The sequence below is a fragment of the Schistocerca nitens genome, chromosome 6 (assembly GCF_023898315.1).
Source record: "Schistocerca nitens isolate TAMUIC-IGC-003100 chromosome 6, iqSchNite1.1, whole genome shotgun sequence".
In the NCBI taxonomy this organism is placed as follows: domain Eukaryota; kingdom Metazoa; phylum Arthropoda; class Insecta; order Orthoptera; family Acrididae; genus Schistocerca; species Schistocerca nitens.
This window is the reverse complement of record NC_064619.1, coordinates 283,523,025-283,540,380: the sequence shown is the minus strand read 5'-3', so window position 1 is coordinate 283,540,380 and position 17,356 is coordinate 283,523,025. Positions and strand designations below refer to the sequence as shown.

The window sequence follows — 17,356 nt, the reverse complement described above, 5'->3', positions numbered from 1 at the left end:
CAGTTGTGTTGGTTCCTAGGTTTGTTGCTTGGTAATAACAGAACATGAGGTGTCGATTAACTTCATCTGACCATCTCATCCTCTGTCTTTGTTTTCCTTCTAGGGTGGTTGCAGGAAGCATATCCTGCAAAACACCTCTATTTGGATTTAAATCATTTTCCAGTTGGCTAGCAGTGTCGTTACCATTGTGGGCGGGCATAGGGTTCAAGCGTCGTCCCCGACCATGACGGCGCTTGTCCGAGGCTTCTTTAGTTCTGTCCTGAACCAACTAATCACACTAAAAGGGGGGTTGGCCCTATTAGTGGTTTGTTCTTTTCGTCGCCTTTTACGACTGGCAGAACATACCGGAGGCCTATTCCTTTCCCGGGCCTCCACGGGTATTATTATTATTATTATTTCTTTACTTTCTCAGACGTTAAGTCTGGTTGAGAATGGAAAGTGACGCGGACCTTGATCAAGCGTCACTTCCTATTAACTGTACGGTATGTGTTATATTGCATTTAGGAACTTTTGGGTAATTGAACATGTATCAATAATTACGGATTTCTGTAGTTGTATATATGTGTTTGGATGTAGCTGTATTGCATTGATGTACTGGTGGATATTGTGTGGTATGACTCCTGTAGTTGATACTATAATTGGTATGATGTCAACTTTATCCTGATGCCACATGTCTTTGACTTCCTCAGCCAGTTGGATGTATTTTTAAATTTTTTCTCCTGTTTTCTTTTGTATATTTGTTGTATTGGGTATGGATATTTCGATTAGTTGTGTTAATTTCTTCTTTTTATTGGTGAGTATGATGTCAGGTTTGTTATGTGGCGTTGTTTTATCTGTTATAATGGTTCTGTTCCAGTATAATTTGTATTCATCATTCTCCAGTACATTTTGTGGTGCATACTTGTATGTAGGAACTTGTTGTTTTAAAAGTTTATGTTGTAAGGCAAGCTGTTGATGTATTATTTTTGCGACATTGTCATGTCTTCTGGGGTATTCTGTATTTGCTAGTATTGTACATCCGCTTGTGATGTGATCTACTGTTTCTATTTGTTGTTTACAAAGTCTGCATTTATCTGTTGTGGTATTGGGATCTTTAATAATATGCTTGCTGTAATACCTGGTGTTTATTGTTTGATCCTGTATTGCAATCATGAATCCTTCTGTCTCACTGTATATATTGCCTTTTCTTAGCCATGTGTTGGATGCGTCTTGATCGATGTGTGGCTGTGTTAGATGATACGGGTGCTTGCCATGAAGTGTTTTCTTTTTCCAATTTACTTTCTTCGTATCTGTTGATGTTATGTGGTCTAAAGGGTTGTAGAGGTGGTTATGAAATTGTAGTGGTGTAGCCGATGTATTTATATGAGTGATTGCTTTGTGTATTTTGCTAGTTTCTGCTCGTTCTATAAAGAATTTTCTTAAATTGTCTACCTGTCCATAATGTAGGTTTTTTATATCGATAAATCCCCTTCCTCCTTCCTTTCTGCTTAATGTGAATCTTTCTGTTGCTGAATGTATGTGATGTATTCTATATTTGTGGCATTGTGAGCGTGTAAGTGTATTGAGTGCTTCTAGGTCTGTGTTACTCCATTTCACTACTCCAAATGAGTAGGTCAATATTGGTATGGCAGAAGTATTTATAGCTTTTGTCTTGTTTCTTGCTGTCAATTCTGTTTTCAGTATTTTTGTTAGTCTTTGTCTATATTTTTCTTTTAGTTCTTCTTTAATATTTGTATTATCTATTCCTATTTTTTGTCTGTATCCTAGATATTTATAGGCATCCGTTTTTTCCATCGCTTCTATGCAGTCGCTGTGGTTATCCAATATGTAATCTTCTTGTTTAGTGTGTTTTCCCTTGACTATGCTATTTTTCTTACATTTGTCTGTTCCAAAAGCCATACTTATATCATTGCTGAATACTTCTGTTATCTTTAGTAATTGGTTGAGTTGTTGATTTGTTGCTGCCAGTAGTTTTAGATCATCCATGTATAGCTAATGTGTGATTTTGTGTGGGTATGTTCCAGTAATATTGTATCCATAATTTGTATTATTTAGCATGTTGGATAGTGGGTTCAGAGCAAGGCAGAACCAGAAAGGACTTAATGAGTCTCCTTGGTATATTCCACGGTTAATCTGTATTGGCTGTGATGTGATATTATTTGAATTTATTTGGATATTAAGTGTGGTTTTCCAATTTTTCATTACTATGTTTAGGAACTGTATCAATTTAGGATCTATTTTGTATATTTCCAATATTTGTAGTAACCATGAGTGGGGTACACTATCAAAAGCTTTTTGGTAATCAATGTATGCGTAGTGTAGCGACCTTTGTTTAGTTTTAGCTTGATATGTCACCTCTGCATCTATTATCAGTTGCTCTTTACATCCTCGTGCTCCTTTGCAACAGCCTTTTTGTTCTTCATTTATAATTTTGTTCTGTGTTGTATGTGTCATTAATTTCTGTTTAATGATTGAAGTTAATATTTTGTATATTGTTGGTAGGCATGTTATGGGGCGATATTTAGCTGGGTTCGCTGTGTCTGCTTGATCTTTACGTTTCAGATAAGTTATTCCATGTGTAAGTGTATCAGGGAATGTGTATGGGTCTGCAATGTAACTGTTAAATAATTTAGTTAGATGTGAATGTGTTGAGGTGAACTTCTTTAACCAGAAATTTGCTATTTTATCATTTCCAGGGGCTTTCCAATTGTGAGTAGAATTAATTGCTTGGGTGACTTCATGTTGCAAAATTTTCACTTCAGGCATTTGTGGTATCATCTTGTATGTGTCTGTTTCTGTTTGTATCCACCGTGCATGCCTGTTATGTTGTACCGGGTTTGACCATATGTTGCTCCAGAAGTGTTCCATGTCTGTTATGTTTGGTGGATTGTTTATTTTAATGTGTGTGTTATCTATTGTCTGGTAAAATTTCTTTTGGTTTGTGTTGAATGTTTGGTTTTGTTTCCTTCTATTTTCACTTTTTTTGTATCTTCTGAGTCGTTTGGCTAATGCTTGTAATTTCTGCTTCTTTTCGTCTAATTGCTCTGTCGCTTCTTGTTGTGAGATTTTACCTAACCTTTTTCGTTTTTTTTCCGAGATTTCATTTCTTATAAATTGTGTTAGCTGTCCGATGTCTTTTCTCAGTTTTTCTATTCTGATCTGTAGCCTGTGTTGCCATGCTGGTTTTGTGGGTTTCTTCTGTGTGTTGGTTGGTTCTGATCTCTGTCTAGTGTGTATATTTAGTGTAGTGAGTGCTCCTATATAAACCAGTAGTTGTAACTCTTCCATAGTTGTGTTTTCATTTATTTTGTTGTGTATGATTGTGTTGATAGTTTTTATTGTTGTTTCGACTTGTGGGTTATTTGGTGGTCTATGCAAGAATGGTCTAATGTCTGTATTTGTGTCTTTGTATTCTATATATGTTAGCTGAAATTTTTCTTCTATATCTAGCATCTGTGTCACTTCGTGTTCTATTTGTGCTTGTTCTGGTGGCTGTCTTAAGATTTCGTTTTCCTCTGATTGTTTAATTGGTGCGTGTTGTTCTTTGTTTGTTTGCTCTGGGATGTTTGAGTCCATTACTGTATTTTCTTCTTCTTCTGATTGCACATTATTTTGTTCCAGTATTTGTTGTACTTCTTGTTTGATGTTTTCTAATTCTGACTGGGGTATCCTGTTATTTTTGATTATTACACGGATCTGATCAGCTAGTCGTTGTTCTGTTAAAAATTTTAATTCTGGGTATCTGGTAATAAATGTTGTGTATACTTGTGATCTGTATCCAGTTGTGTTGGTTCCTAGGTTTGTTGCTTGGTAATAACAGAACATGAGGTGTCGATTAACTTCATCTGACCATCTCATCCTCTGTCTTTGTTTTCCTTCTAGGGTGGTTGCAGGAAGCATATCCTGCAAAACACCTCTATTTGGATTTAAATCATTTTCCAGTTGGCTAGCAGTGTCGTTACCATTGTGGGCGGGCATAGGGTTCAAGCGTCGTCCCCGACCATGACGGCGCTTGTCCGAGGCTTCTTTAGTTCTGTCCTGAACCAACTAATCACACTAAAAGGGGGGTTGGCCCTATTAGTGGTTTGTTCTTTTCGTCGCCTTTTACGACTGGCAGAACATACCGGAGGCCTATTCCTTTCCCGGGCCTCCACGGGTATTATTATTATTATTATTTCTTTACTTTCTCAGACGTTAAGTCTGGTTGAGAATGGAAAGTGACGCGGACCTTGATCAAGCGTCACTTCCTATTAACTGTACGGTATGTGTTATATTGCATTTAGGAACTTTCGGGTAATTGAACATGTATCAATAATTACGGATTTCTGTAGTTGTATATATGTGTTTGGATGTAGCTGTATTGCATTGATGTACTGGTGGATATTGTGTGGTATGACTCCTGTAGTTGATACTATAATTGGTATGATGTCAACTTTATCCTGATGCCACATGTCTTTGACTTCCTCAGCCAGTTGGATGTATTTTTAAATTTTTTCTCCTGTTTTCTTTTGTATATTTGTTGTATTGGGTATGGATATTTCGATTAGTTGTGTTAATTTCTTCTTTTTATTGGTGAGTATGATGTCAGGTTTGTTATGTGGCGTTGTTTTATCTGTTATAATGGTTCTGTTCCAGTATAATTTGTATTCATCATTCTCCAGTACATTTTGTGGTGCATACTTGTATGTAGGAACTTGTTGTTTTAAAAGTTTATGTTGTAAGGCAAGCTGTTGATGTATTATTTTTGCGACATTGTCATGTCTTCTGGGGTATTCTGTATTTGCTAGTATTGTACATCCGCTTGTGATGTGATCTACTGTTTCTATTTGTTGTTTACAAAGTCTGCATTTATCTGTTGTGGTATTGGGATCTTTAATAATATGCTTGCTGTAATACCTGGTGTTTATTGTTTGATCCTGTATTGCAATCATGAATCCTTCTGTCTCACTGTATATATTGCCTTTTCTTAGCCATGTGTTGGATGCGTCTTGATCGATGTGTGGCTGTGTTAGATGATACGGGTGCTTGCCATGAAGTGTTTTCTTTTTCCAATTTACTTTCTTCGTATCTGTTGATGTTATGTGGTCTAAAGGGTTGTAGAGGTGGTTATGAAATTGTAGTGGTGTAGCCGATGTAGTTATATGAGTGATTGCTTTGTGTATTTTGCTAGTTTCTGCTCGTTCTATAAAGAATTTTCTTAAATTGTCTACCTGTCCATAATGTAGGTTTTTTATATCGATAAATCCCCTTCCTCCTTCCTTTCTGCTTAATGTGAATCTTTCTGTTGCTGAATGTATGTGATGTATTCTATATTTATGGCATTGTGATCGTGTAAGTGTATTGAGTGCTTCTAGGTCTGTGTTACTCCATTTCACTACTCCAAATGAGTAGGTCAATATTGGTATGGCATAAGTATTTATAGCTTTGGTCTTGTTTCTTGCTGTCAATTCTGTTTTCAGTATTTTTGTTAGTCTTTGTCTATATTTTTCTTTTAGTTCTTCTTTAATATTTGTATTATCTATTCCTATTTTTTGTCTGTATCCTAGATATTTATAGGCATCCGTTTTTTCCATCGCTTCTATGCAGTCGCTGTGGTTATCCAATATGTAATCTTCTTGTTTAGTGTGTTTTCCCTTGACTATGCTATTTTTCTTACATTTGTCTGTTCCAAAAGCCATACTTATATCATTGCTGAATACTTCTGTTATCTTTAGTAATTGGTTGAGTTGTTGATTTGTTGCTGCCAGTAGTTTTAGATCATCCATGTATAGCAAATGTGTGATTTTGTGTGGGTATGTTCCAGTAATATTGTATCCATAATTTGTATTATTTAGCATGTTGGATAGTGGGTTCAGAGCAAGGCAGAACCAGAAAGGACTTAATGAGTCTCCTTGGTATATTCCACGGTTAATCTGTATTGGCTGTGATGTGATATTATTTGAATTTGTTTGGATATTAAGTGTGGTTTTCCAATTTTTCATTACTATGTTTAGGAACTGTATCAATTTAGGATCTATTTTGTATATTTCCAATATTTGTAGTAACCATGAGTGGGGTACACTATCAAAAGCTTTTTGGTAATCAATGTATGCGTAGTGTAGCGACCTTTGTTTAGTTTTAGCTTGATATGTCACCTCTGCATCTATTATCAGTTGCTCTTTACATCCTCGTGCTCCTTTGCAACAGCCTTTTTGTTCTTCATTTATAATTTTGTTCTGTGTTGTATGTGTCATTAATTTCTGTTTAATGACTGAAGTTAATATTTTGTATATTGTTGGTAGGCATGTTATGGGGCGATATTTAGCTGGGTTCGCTGTGTCTGCTTGATCTTTACGTTTCAGATAAGTTATTCCATGTGTAAGTGTATCAGGGAATGTGTATGGGTCTGCAATGTAACTGTTAAATAATTTAGTTAGATGTGAATGTGTTGAGGTGAACTTCTTTAACCAGAAATTTGCTATTTTATCATTTCCAGGGGCTTTCCAATTGTGAGTAGAATTAATTGCTTGGGTGACTTCATGTTGCAAAATTTTCACTTCAGGCATTTGTGGTATCATCTTGTATGTGTCTGTTTCTGTTTGTATCCACCGTGCATGCCTGTTATGTTGTACCGGGTTTGACCATATGTTGCTCCAGAAGTGTTCCATGTCTGTTATGTTTGGTGGATTGTTTATTTTAATGTGTGTGTTATCTATTGTCTGGTAAAATTTCTTTTGGTTTGTGTTGAATGTTTGGTTTTGTTTCCTTCTATTTTCACTTTTTTTGTATCTTCTGAGTCGTTTGGCTAATGCTTGTAATTTCTGCTTCTTTTCGTCTAATTGCTCTGTCGCTTCTTGTTGTGAGATTTTACCTAACCTTTTTCGTTTTTTTTCCGAGATTTCATTTCTTATAAATTGTGTTAGCTGTCCGATGTCTTTTCTCAGTTTTTCTATTCTGATCTGTAGCCTGTGTTGCCATGCTGGTTTTGTGGGTTTCTTCTGTGTGTTGGTTGGTTCTGATCTCTGTCTAGTGTGTATATTTAGTGTAGTGAGTGCTCCTATATAAACCAGTAGTTGTAACTCTTCCATAGTTGTGTTTTCATTTATTTTGTTGTGTATGATTGTGTTGATAGTTTTTATTGTTGTTTCGACTTGTGGGTTATTTGGTGGTCTATGCAAGAATGGTCTAATGTCTGTATTTGTGTCTTTGTATTCTATATATGTTAGCTGAAATTTTTCTTCTATATCTAGCATCTGTGTCACTTCGTGTTCTATTTGTGCTTGTTCTGGTGGCTGTCTTAAGATTTCGTTTTCCTCTGATTGTTTAATTGGTGCGTGTTGTTCTTTGTTTGTTTGCTCTGGGATGTTTGAGTCCATTACTGTATTTTCTTCTTCTTCTGATTGCACATTATTTTGTTCCAGTATTTGTTGTACTTGTTGTTTATTATTATTATTATTATTATTATTATTATTATTCTACCAATGGGATTGTGGAAACATCACATCTATTACCATTAGGGAAACAGTGTAATTTGAAACTGAACATTTCACAATTAGTGGTGTTGGGATGAATCACACAGAGCACATGTTGCCTGAGTGGTTGACAGCATGAAGGTATCATGCATTCCTCTCAAACTATCTGCCTGATGTACTGGAAGATATTCCACTACGTGTTCAGCAGAGGATATGATTCCAACATGATGGTGCACCTCCACACTCTGCAATTAATGTGTGACAGTATTTGGACATAACATTTTCAGGGAAATGGCTCGGACATGAAGGTCCAGTTGTATGGCCACCGCATTCACCTGACATAAACCCCTGAATTTTTTCCTGTGGGGACATCTGAAGGAGCACATGTACTCTACTCTGCTGATGAATGTTAAAGAATTAGTAGCGCATATTCATGCTACTCTTGTTACTGTAGGCGCAGCTTTGTTGTGAAGGGTCCAGTGCTCTATGATCTGGTGGGTTGTGCAATGTTTGGATGTACAGGGAGGTCACTTTGACCATTTGTTGTTCCAAGGACAACATATTCTGTTATGAAGATCATGCAGTCATTAATATAGTATAAATGACAAGTACTGTGCAATCATTTTCAGCATCTTGAAATTGATATTGTTTTTGTGGTTATTCTGTCCTGAGATAGGTCGTTTGTTCCAACTGTGTATCTCCTATTTGTCTAACCACATGCATTACAAAATGCTGTGAATTTAGGATACATGTGACCTAAGAAACAGCATGAAATGTCAGAATGAAATTAGCAAATAAAAAAAATAAAAAAATGCCCCCCACCCAGGATCAAACCATCGACCTCTGGCATGCTAACCAAAAACTCTATCCACTGCACCAAATGTACAGCACAACCAAATTGTCCTGATAGCGAAAATTACCTTACATATGGTTACAGTGTTGCCAGATTGCCACTCTTTAACGTCCTTTTTCTGCCGGATGTACTCGCTGGACGAAATTTTGTGACAGATATTTTTTTTGTAGCTGGCATGTGAGGATTCGCACTGCGAAGCCCGAGTGTGCGAATTTCACTTCACCCTGCATAGCTAACAGACACACTTCTGTAGCCAGAAGTGGTACAAGGTACTCATACTCTACTAGACTGTGCACGGAAATGAGCCCATTCGCAACTGCTTGAATGAATCTAGTGTAAACAGTAGTGACGTCTTGCTCAACGGAGGCAATTTGTTGTTATGAAACATTGCACAGTCTTCCTAAATCCTTTACACATTTTGCTGTTGGCAGACGCTTGTATGAGCACTGTGTTTTGTTGTTATACGAGGCACATTTCCTTTGCAACTGAAGTTGTATTTTTGTTTTTTTCTCTTGTTCATGTTTTATTGCTGCAGTATTATTCTGCTGTAGCAGGACAGTAATATCCTTTGTTAGGGTATCAGTTCTTACCAGCCCAAAATACAAGTTTCTTTTTGTGCATGTATTGTGGCTGAGTTATAGGGAATTTTATTTTCTTATGAATAACAGCAGCAAACCATGAGTCTGAAAAAAAGCACAATATGAATACATAATGTAAATGTAAACTCCATCCACAGGTGCTCACGGGCCTAAGTCCTGGCAGGCTCATCAGTACTGACTGACTACTGTGTCATCTTCTGTCAATGGTGACACCTTTTGGGGTATGGAGGGGTGCGATGTCAGCACACCACTCTCCCTACAGCTGTCAGCTCCTCAACTGACATCACATGGCTGTGTGCACCCTGCTCAAGTTCTCTGAATAAAATAAAAATCCCAGGCAGTATTAGAAATCAAACTCAGGTCCTCTGTACAGCACCTAGCTGTGGTGACTATGCAGCTACGAAGGCAGAAACAATTCACTGTGCAATTTATAAGGCAAAATGTGTAACACGAGCACTTATTGAAAGGCACATATTGAAAGTGAAGGAACTTGATGAATCCAGATCCAATCTAAACATCATTTAAGAAGAAAAACAGTTCATATCCAAGCAAGGGTACATACATAATTTGAACAGAGCAAAAAAAAAAAACAATGTGGAATGCAGCTGAGAGATTGTGAAGTGAAAAATGCATCTCCCATTTACTTTTTAGTTACCAATGTGGGATGTGGAATACAGCTGAGAGATTGTGAAGTGAAAAATGCATCACCCATTTACTTTTTAGTTACCAACTGTAATGACTGCATCAGGACTGAGAATGGTACCACAGACTTAAAGAATTTTTACATAAACTTGAAAAAACATAATTCTAGTGAAAAATGTTTAAAAGGTTTTGCTGAATTTTCCATGCTGGGGAAAGTGGACATTATGTGCCAACCAGACAGTGCTTACTGCTTTAATATTACTGCCTTAATATAAAGACATACAGTGAAACTACGTCAAGGAAGCAGTACACACAGGATGAACTGATAGACCACATAACATTTTGTGACAAACTCAGGTTTGCTTTAAGGGGCCATGATGAAAACGAAAATTTTAAGAACCCATGAATTTTTTGAGGGCTAGTTTATCATGTGTGAGAAATGGACAGTGTCTTGATGCAGGACATTGAAAAGGTGGAAATCAGGGTTTTCTTAGGATTGCGTGAAACAATTCAAAATGAAAGCCTGAAATCTATTTAAGGGGTAAGTTTCAATCTCATCAAGAATGAACCTCAGAGTAGAATTTGATGATGCTCCTGACTGTGCAAATTTGTCACAACTGGTCCTAATAATTTAGAATGAGGTACTGGGGAAAATAAGTGAAAGATTTACTTCCTCTGTATGATCATAACATCACATTGTGGATAGTGTACCTGTAGCTGTTGTCAGAAGCTAGGCAAAACAAAACTAAATGAGACACCTGAAAAAATGATAACACAGTTTTGTGATAATGCTCCTGTTATGAATGTCCATGAAAATGGGCACAAGTTAAAACTGAAGTAGTGTAAGAAAATGCTCACTTTATTTGCTGCTATGCACATAAGTTAAATTCAATCATGAATGTTGTGTGACAGTCAGTAAGCAGTGCAGACCTTATTCAGCAATCTGGAAGGAATTTCTACCTTTTTTCTGCAATCTCCAAAATGTGCAGTCATTGACGACGAGGTAGGGAAGAAACGTATTCCTACCCATCCTCAGACCATCAGAAGGAATTTTAAATCTCTGAGCTTAATGGCTATATACAAATGCCTAAACAATTGCATGGAAAAAGTTATTGATGATGATACTCATGATGACAGGGGTGCAAACAAAGCTGTGCTTCTGAAGGGATTTCTGTAAGATGAAGATTTCCACTCTTGGTAAAATTTTTTTAATAAATGTCATGCCTCATTGTGGCATCCTGTTCTACATCAAGATTGTCGGTATGCCTCTGTGTGGGCTCTAATCTCTCTGATTTTATCCTCATGGTCTCTTTGCAAGATATATGTAGGAGGGAGCAATATACTGCTTGATTCCTCGGTGAAGGTATGTTCTTGAAACTTTAACAAAAGCCCATACCAAGCTACTGAGCGTCTCTCTTGCAGAGTCTTCCACTGAAGTTTATCTATCATCTCCGTAACACTTTCACAATTACTAAATGATCCTGTAATGAAGCACACTGCTCTCCATTGGATCTTCTCTTTCTCTTCTATCAACCCTATCTGGTATGGATCCCACACCAGTGAGAAGTATTCAAGCAGTGGGCGGACAAGTGTACCGTTCAATGAACAATGAAGGAATATTGATGCAGTGAAAACTGTGGAGTATGTATCTCACTTTGCAGCATCTTTCTAGTATATTAGGGCCTCACCTGATACTGACAATCAGCAAAAACAACCAACTGAAAAACAGAGACATTTCACGGAATCGAGAAAAGTGTATGCGCAAGACATCAGAGAGGGCATCATGACTCAGATCAGTGATCAGATATCAGGTCAGTTTTAATGATCACTTTTCAGCTGACATCTGTTTAAGCCATCACTGTTTCAGAAATATCAAACTGTCTTGCCGCCGCCCCTCCCCACCCCCCCCCCCCCAAAAAAGGGGGGGGGGGAGGGGACCGAGAGTAGCTGTTAATTCGTGATCAAGTGACATGAGATTTCAATAGACAGGCAAGATAAACAGATGATAGAAATATTTTCCATAGTAAAAAGATACTCTGGAGAAACTACAAATATACTTTGAAGAAATACGAATCAGAGTAGCTAAAGCAGAAATATGAGAAGTTATATCGCAGAAGATGGCCACAGAAAATGAACAAGATTGTGGGAAGGTGAAAAAACTTTTCAGCATAGATAAAAGAGTAGAATATCACAACACAAAGCGAACACTGCCTTCAAGCTTTCAGATATTCATACTATGGACTGGTTACCTCCTAATATTTTTTACCTTGCTGAAACATTATCATTGAATACACTGTAACTAATGAGTGAATGAATGAATTAAGACTGAATGTAAGATGTTGTTGCCTGTACAAATAAAAATGAAAATAAAAGGTGAGGTGATTACCCTGGTCTGAAGAAAGTTTGAAAGTGGATTGTCTAGTTCTGAATTATAGAATATCTTTTTTTACCTACATACTTGTAGTTAATCATTCACAGATTGGTCTTTTTTGTGGCAGATTTGTAAGAACATATTTCATTATAGACCACTAAGAATATTCTTTTTATCATTTTCATTAGCGTATAGAAAGTTAGTGTGGTGTCACAGCCAGACACCACACGTGCTAGGTGGTAGCTTAAATCGGCCGCGGTCCTGTAGTACATGTCGGACCCGCGTGTCGCCACTGTGTGGTCGCAAACCTAGCGCCACCACAAGGTAGGTCTCGAGAGACTGACTCGAACTCAGCCCAGTTGTACGGACGACAGAGCTAGCGACTAGACGTACGAAGCCTTTCTCTCTCATTAGCCGAGAGACAGAATAGCCTTCAGCTAAGTTAATGGCCACGAACTAGCAAGGCGCCATTAGCCTTACAGTGATTGTAATTAAAGTCTCCTTTGTGCAATGTACCACAATGAATGAGTAAAGATAAGTATTATACCAGCTACGTACTTTTCTTCATAGCATTAATTACGTATCCTGTTCCAGTACTTCATGCCCGTCTGCGTTAGTCTAGCGTGCATTAAGCCACCTCTATCTACAAGGTGTTGGCCCAGCTGCCGACACATCAGTTAGCACTTCTACCAAGCTGTTCTGAGTGGTATTAACATAAGTATCTAAGCTGTACGGAGTGATACTGACGTAAGTAACTATCTTACAGGAAGAAAAGTGCTGCTGTTGACTTACAATGTTTGGTAGGCATTTATCAATGTGGACAACATGAGTTGCTGCAACAACTTCACCGTCTTTGTGAATATTATAAAGAATAAAGTAGCTCAATGGTGACATTTCAGGTGTTATGTGCAAGTTCAACGACAGATGTCTGATTTCTAAACCTGTTGTATTCTCATGCACAGAATTTTCTTCACTGTTATCCATAGAGCCAATCATATTCTGAAGGCCTTTGAGATAGTCCTTCCCAATCCTAATTCCCTGTTGGTTAATTGAAGATGAATAAATTATATCACCACGAGACTTCACCTGCAAACAAACATTATGCACTTCAGTTTCATTATAAATACGAAACTGCTATAGTATAAGAATAGTCAACGTATGAAACATCTTGGATGTTCATGAATGAAACAGTCCGTACCAGGTAATGAAATTTAGAAAATTCTGTGTTATTTTGTGCTGTAAACAATACAGAGATCTTGTGATGCGTGTTGCATCGTACAACATTCTCACTTCCATGCAGAAATGTTATATAGCTTTTGGATGGTGAATACCATGCATGAACATCAAAAAATGAAGAAGGCTGCTCCATAAAAACTCTCCATCTTTTATCTGCAGAATAATATTTTGTCTGATAAGCAACAGCTGTTGCCTGCAACAAAAGAATGGAATATTATAAGAAAGAAGTACCATCATAAAACATAAATTATGAATTGTCTACAAAAATATATTAGAATGATAAATCCCTAAACATTAGTAGGTTTTTAAATTATTTCCCTCAGTTTAAACTACTTTTTGAGATTTTCTTACAATAGGCAGATGGTATCATCCTTTGTGTAGATTGGCTGTTACAATATTCTGCACAACACTTCTGTAACTGACTCAACATACGGTACTGAAAACGATGGTTGTCACCATTTAGTGAAGAAAAATGGTACTGTTGACACCAGCTACACACCAGATAAACACTATTCACAGATTAAGCACTAAGGAACTAAGGCAGCAATAGAATAAAACACACGTTTTCAGTTAATTCTTCCAAACATGCTGGTTACACTATAATAAAAATGATGCATGGAATTAACAATAGAGGAAAAAAGGGTTACATAGTACTAGTATAATGAGATTGTTATAACAAGTAATTCTATAAATTCTAATGAAAGTTTCATGCTTCTGTGGCAGTATACATCTTTAGTTATACAGACGATACATATACACATGGTCACTGAAGTTCGCTTAATCACTCAGTACACACATTATCCACATTCCTCTGTTCCCACTATTCTCAGATCCAAGTATAGGTTCTTCAGTTTGTCATGCTTCAATATCAATACAGCTTCTTCATTAGTACAGCTTCCCAACTGAGCTCACAATTCTGAGTGGACTCAGTTTAACGTCACTCCACTCTGAAAAGTCTTTTTATCTATCCGCATAATTTTTGAGTGCACATTGTACCCAGCTGCTTGTTTGGAAAACAATGCTCCTTCTAATAAAACTAAGTACTTTCACATCCTTCAAATCAGAAATTTTAAAATATTTGTGGTATTTTTCTGAATGGCATGGCCACTCAAGGGAACACACAATTAGGTTGTTGTTGGCATTAATGTGTATGGTTCAGCAGAAAGACGTCTAATATTTGGAGAGGCCATTGTGTGAGTTGTGACTGGGTCACTGGTGTGGAGGAGGTATAGATCAACGGCAGTGTACATGCCATTTTAAGCAGGCACAGTGGCTTGGCTAGGTGGGCATTGTGTGTTTGTTGTGGAGGAATATATTCATAATAGTTGTTGTGTGATTACTACTCCACAAGCATTTTGCATTTGGTTTGGACTTGGCTGACAAGACTCTGTTCCTGATAGAAAAACTTTTGAGTTTTGATATCAAAATTCAGAGCATCAGGTTCTGTACTGAAAAGAAAATCTACTGGATGAACTCTGACTGTAATGACAGTGGAAAATGTGGCACATGTGAGGGTGTCCATCCAACAATCTCCAAAAAGTTAAGAACTTAAACATGCAGCTGCCTAGGGATTGTTTGATAAGATCATCTGCACAGAGATCTTCACATGCATCCCTATAAAATAATGGTTACCCAAGAATGAAGTGAGAGAGATTTTGAAACTTGCAGAGCTGTGTGTGAGGAAATTCTTCAGAATATTCCCCTGGTGCTGTTTCCATTTGTTCTGCTGAGGTTCACTTCCGCTTGTTAGTTAATAAACCAAAAAAATTTCCACATGTTAACATAAGAAAACTCTCAGGCACTTCACCAGCAATCATTTCACTGACATCATGTCACATTTTGGTGCACATATGCTGAATTAGGTGTTTGTATTTTATTTTATTTTATTTTTCAAAGAAGGTATCTTAATAGTAACGGGTAATTCAAATTGCTACTCTTACATGACGGAGACCTAAGTTAAATCAGCTATCAGCTTGTTGTGGACCAAGCAGACATCGCATGCCCCCCCCCCTCCCCCCCTCCCCCCCCCCCCCAATAAGCACATAAGGAGGTAATCACACAGGAAGTGGCCATCTTTCCTCCAGAAATGACATAAAGGACTTGTACAACTCTGGGGAAGTCTTTGTCAACGTGTCAACAATGGAGGATGCTATTTGCCAGAGATAATTTTTAAAACCAACTAAGGTTATCCACAAATCAAAGTATGTTTTCTGTATTTTTATTTGTTTGTTTGTTTGTGACTACCTTCTGAAATACCAGAGGTCTTTACACTGGACCCTATACTTCACCATCACAAATGGTGTTGCCAATAAAAATGGCAATGACTGGATTCCACTTTTATGTCTTACATTACAAACAAAGATCATTACACTCAAATATTTACATTCTTAATTTTAAAAATCATTAAAAGTGCAGATAGTATGATAGAAATTCAGTACATTAACAGATGAATAGTGGTCAGGATGAAGCAAGTGTTATTACTGTCTGCTCGAGCATGACTTTGAACACCACTCCAAGTGACACATATAAAGTTAACTATTCAGTAGAGTTCCATGCTCGTGCAAATACACATGCTTTGGACTGTGATCCAGTAATGTAATGACCAGAAGAATCCCAGTGAGCACTGATGTGAAATGTACCAACAGATTAGCACTTTTCGCTGGACTGGAAATTGGAACAAAGCTATTACCTTTTTGAAGCAGTGTTCTTAGCAACTTCAATAACCACGAAAAACTCGCAAACCATCATCAGAGCCTCAATTCTGCTAGTATCTCTTTTATTTCATTAGTAAGAGCTTTACCAGTGAAAGGTGAGGTTCCATGTGTGGCTTCCAGTCCAGTTCCTAGCTTTAACCTGTTAAGAAGTGTCTCAGCTCTGTTACAGTGACATATTGATCCTACCACTGTGGTCACCTCATTTCTCACTGATATCCTTTTTTCTTGGAGTGCTAGTCCATGAAGATATGAACAACTTTTGTGGTTTTGGAAAGTATAAGAGTAGTACTGGCAGAATTAAAGCCTTAAGCTTGGTCATGAGTCATGTCTGGGGAGCTCAGTTGCAAGAGTCTATGTTCATGACTTGATCCAGCACAGTATTAATTCTTGAGAGGGCACGCTATTTAAAGTATGCCAACCACAAGTAAAATTACCTTGTACCGTTTGATTGTTGCTTTGCAATGTCAAACCGATATCTATTCCTTCATTATTGTTTTACCTGACATAGCACTAAGTTGTGTTGTATGTATGTACTATACATCCAAGTGAGCAGCAATAATATAAAATAAAATGTAAGCTAGGTGAGATAAAATGTACAATCCGTGCCAGAAAATGACCAACTGAAACAGCGGCACAATCCCACAATGAAGCGGTTGTATACAAAATAATTTGCAATTGAATAAGGCTGGCTGTTATCGGATGTAACTCCATTGTTTAATGCTTTGAGTGTTTACCCGACATCAGCAAGATACAACAAAAATTTATTTTATTATTGCGTAATTACATTACAATGTAGCTCACATAACGTAAGTTTATTTCATCATTGTTGAATTAAACTAAGAGTAAACTGTGATTCTGCTCATACATGTTTATCTTGGTAACTTAAAGACTGCTATTTTTTAGATATGTACATTGTATGCCATGTGCCCACTCATGTTACAAAAATGGCGCGCCTGCTCAAGGCTTAATATGGCAACAAATTTCATAATGAAATTAATTCATTGCTATACATGACCTGATTTTTATTAGAAAAGATGCTTCTTTGTCTATGAGAAGCATTAACATAATTACAATTATTGAGCTTGTAAAAGGTCATCAAATATGATTTGTCATGATTAGTACACAAATTATGTTTCCCTCTAACCATTCTTAAATGTTACGGATCTGTGTATCCTCCTTCTCTATTACACTAGGGTAAACTTTCATTACTCAACCATCAGGTGAGGCTAGTTAAGCTCACCTCAAATTAAACAAGGAAATTCAGAAAACTTCATGTTGTAACCCAAAGTTTTAACTACTATATGCTGAACTGCTCCTGATAATTCATAGTGGAGCGGGGGAGGTAGATTGGAGAAGAAGCAAGCCCCATTCAGCACACAGACTGCTGAAAGTAGAGGAGTTGCACAAGGGAGTGCAATCTCTGTCCACCTCATGTAGTGATGGAACTAAACATGTCTTGTGTGTCTTGTAAGATTTCAAAAATAGAAGCA

The 17,356-nt window shown here is 37.2% G+C and overlaps 1 protein-coding gene across 2 annotated transcripts in view; it reads right to left on the bottom strand.

Moving 5' to 3' along the window:
• LOC126262885 (murinoglobulin-1-like) overlaps window positions 1–17,356 on the bottom strand; it is a 292,408-nt gene that overhangs the window by 155,052 nt on the left and 120,000 nt on the right. For both annotated transcript variants that reach the window (XM_049959761.1, XM_049959762.1), the window contains 2 exons: window positions 13,115–13,345; window positions 12,709–13,002 (listed from right to left, as the gene is read on the bottom strand). In XM_049959761.1, the coding sequence (XP_049815718.1) occupies window positions 12,709–13,002; window positions 13,115–13,345 (525 nt within the window). The remainder of the gene's footprint in view (window positions 1–12,708; window positions 13,003–13,114; window positions 13,346–17,356) is intronic.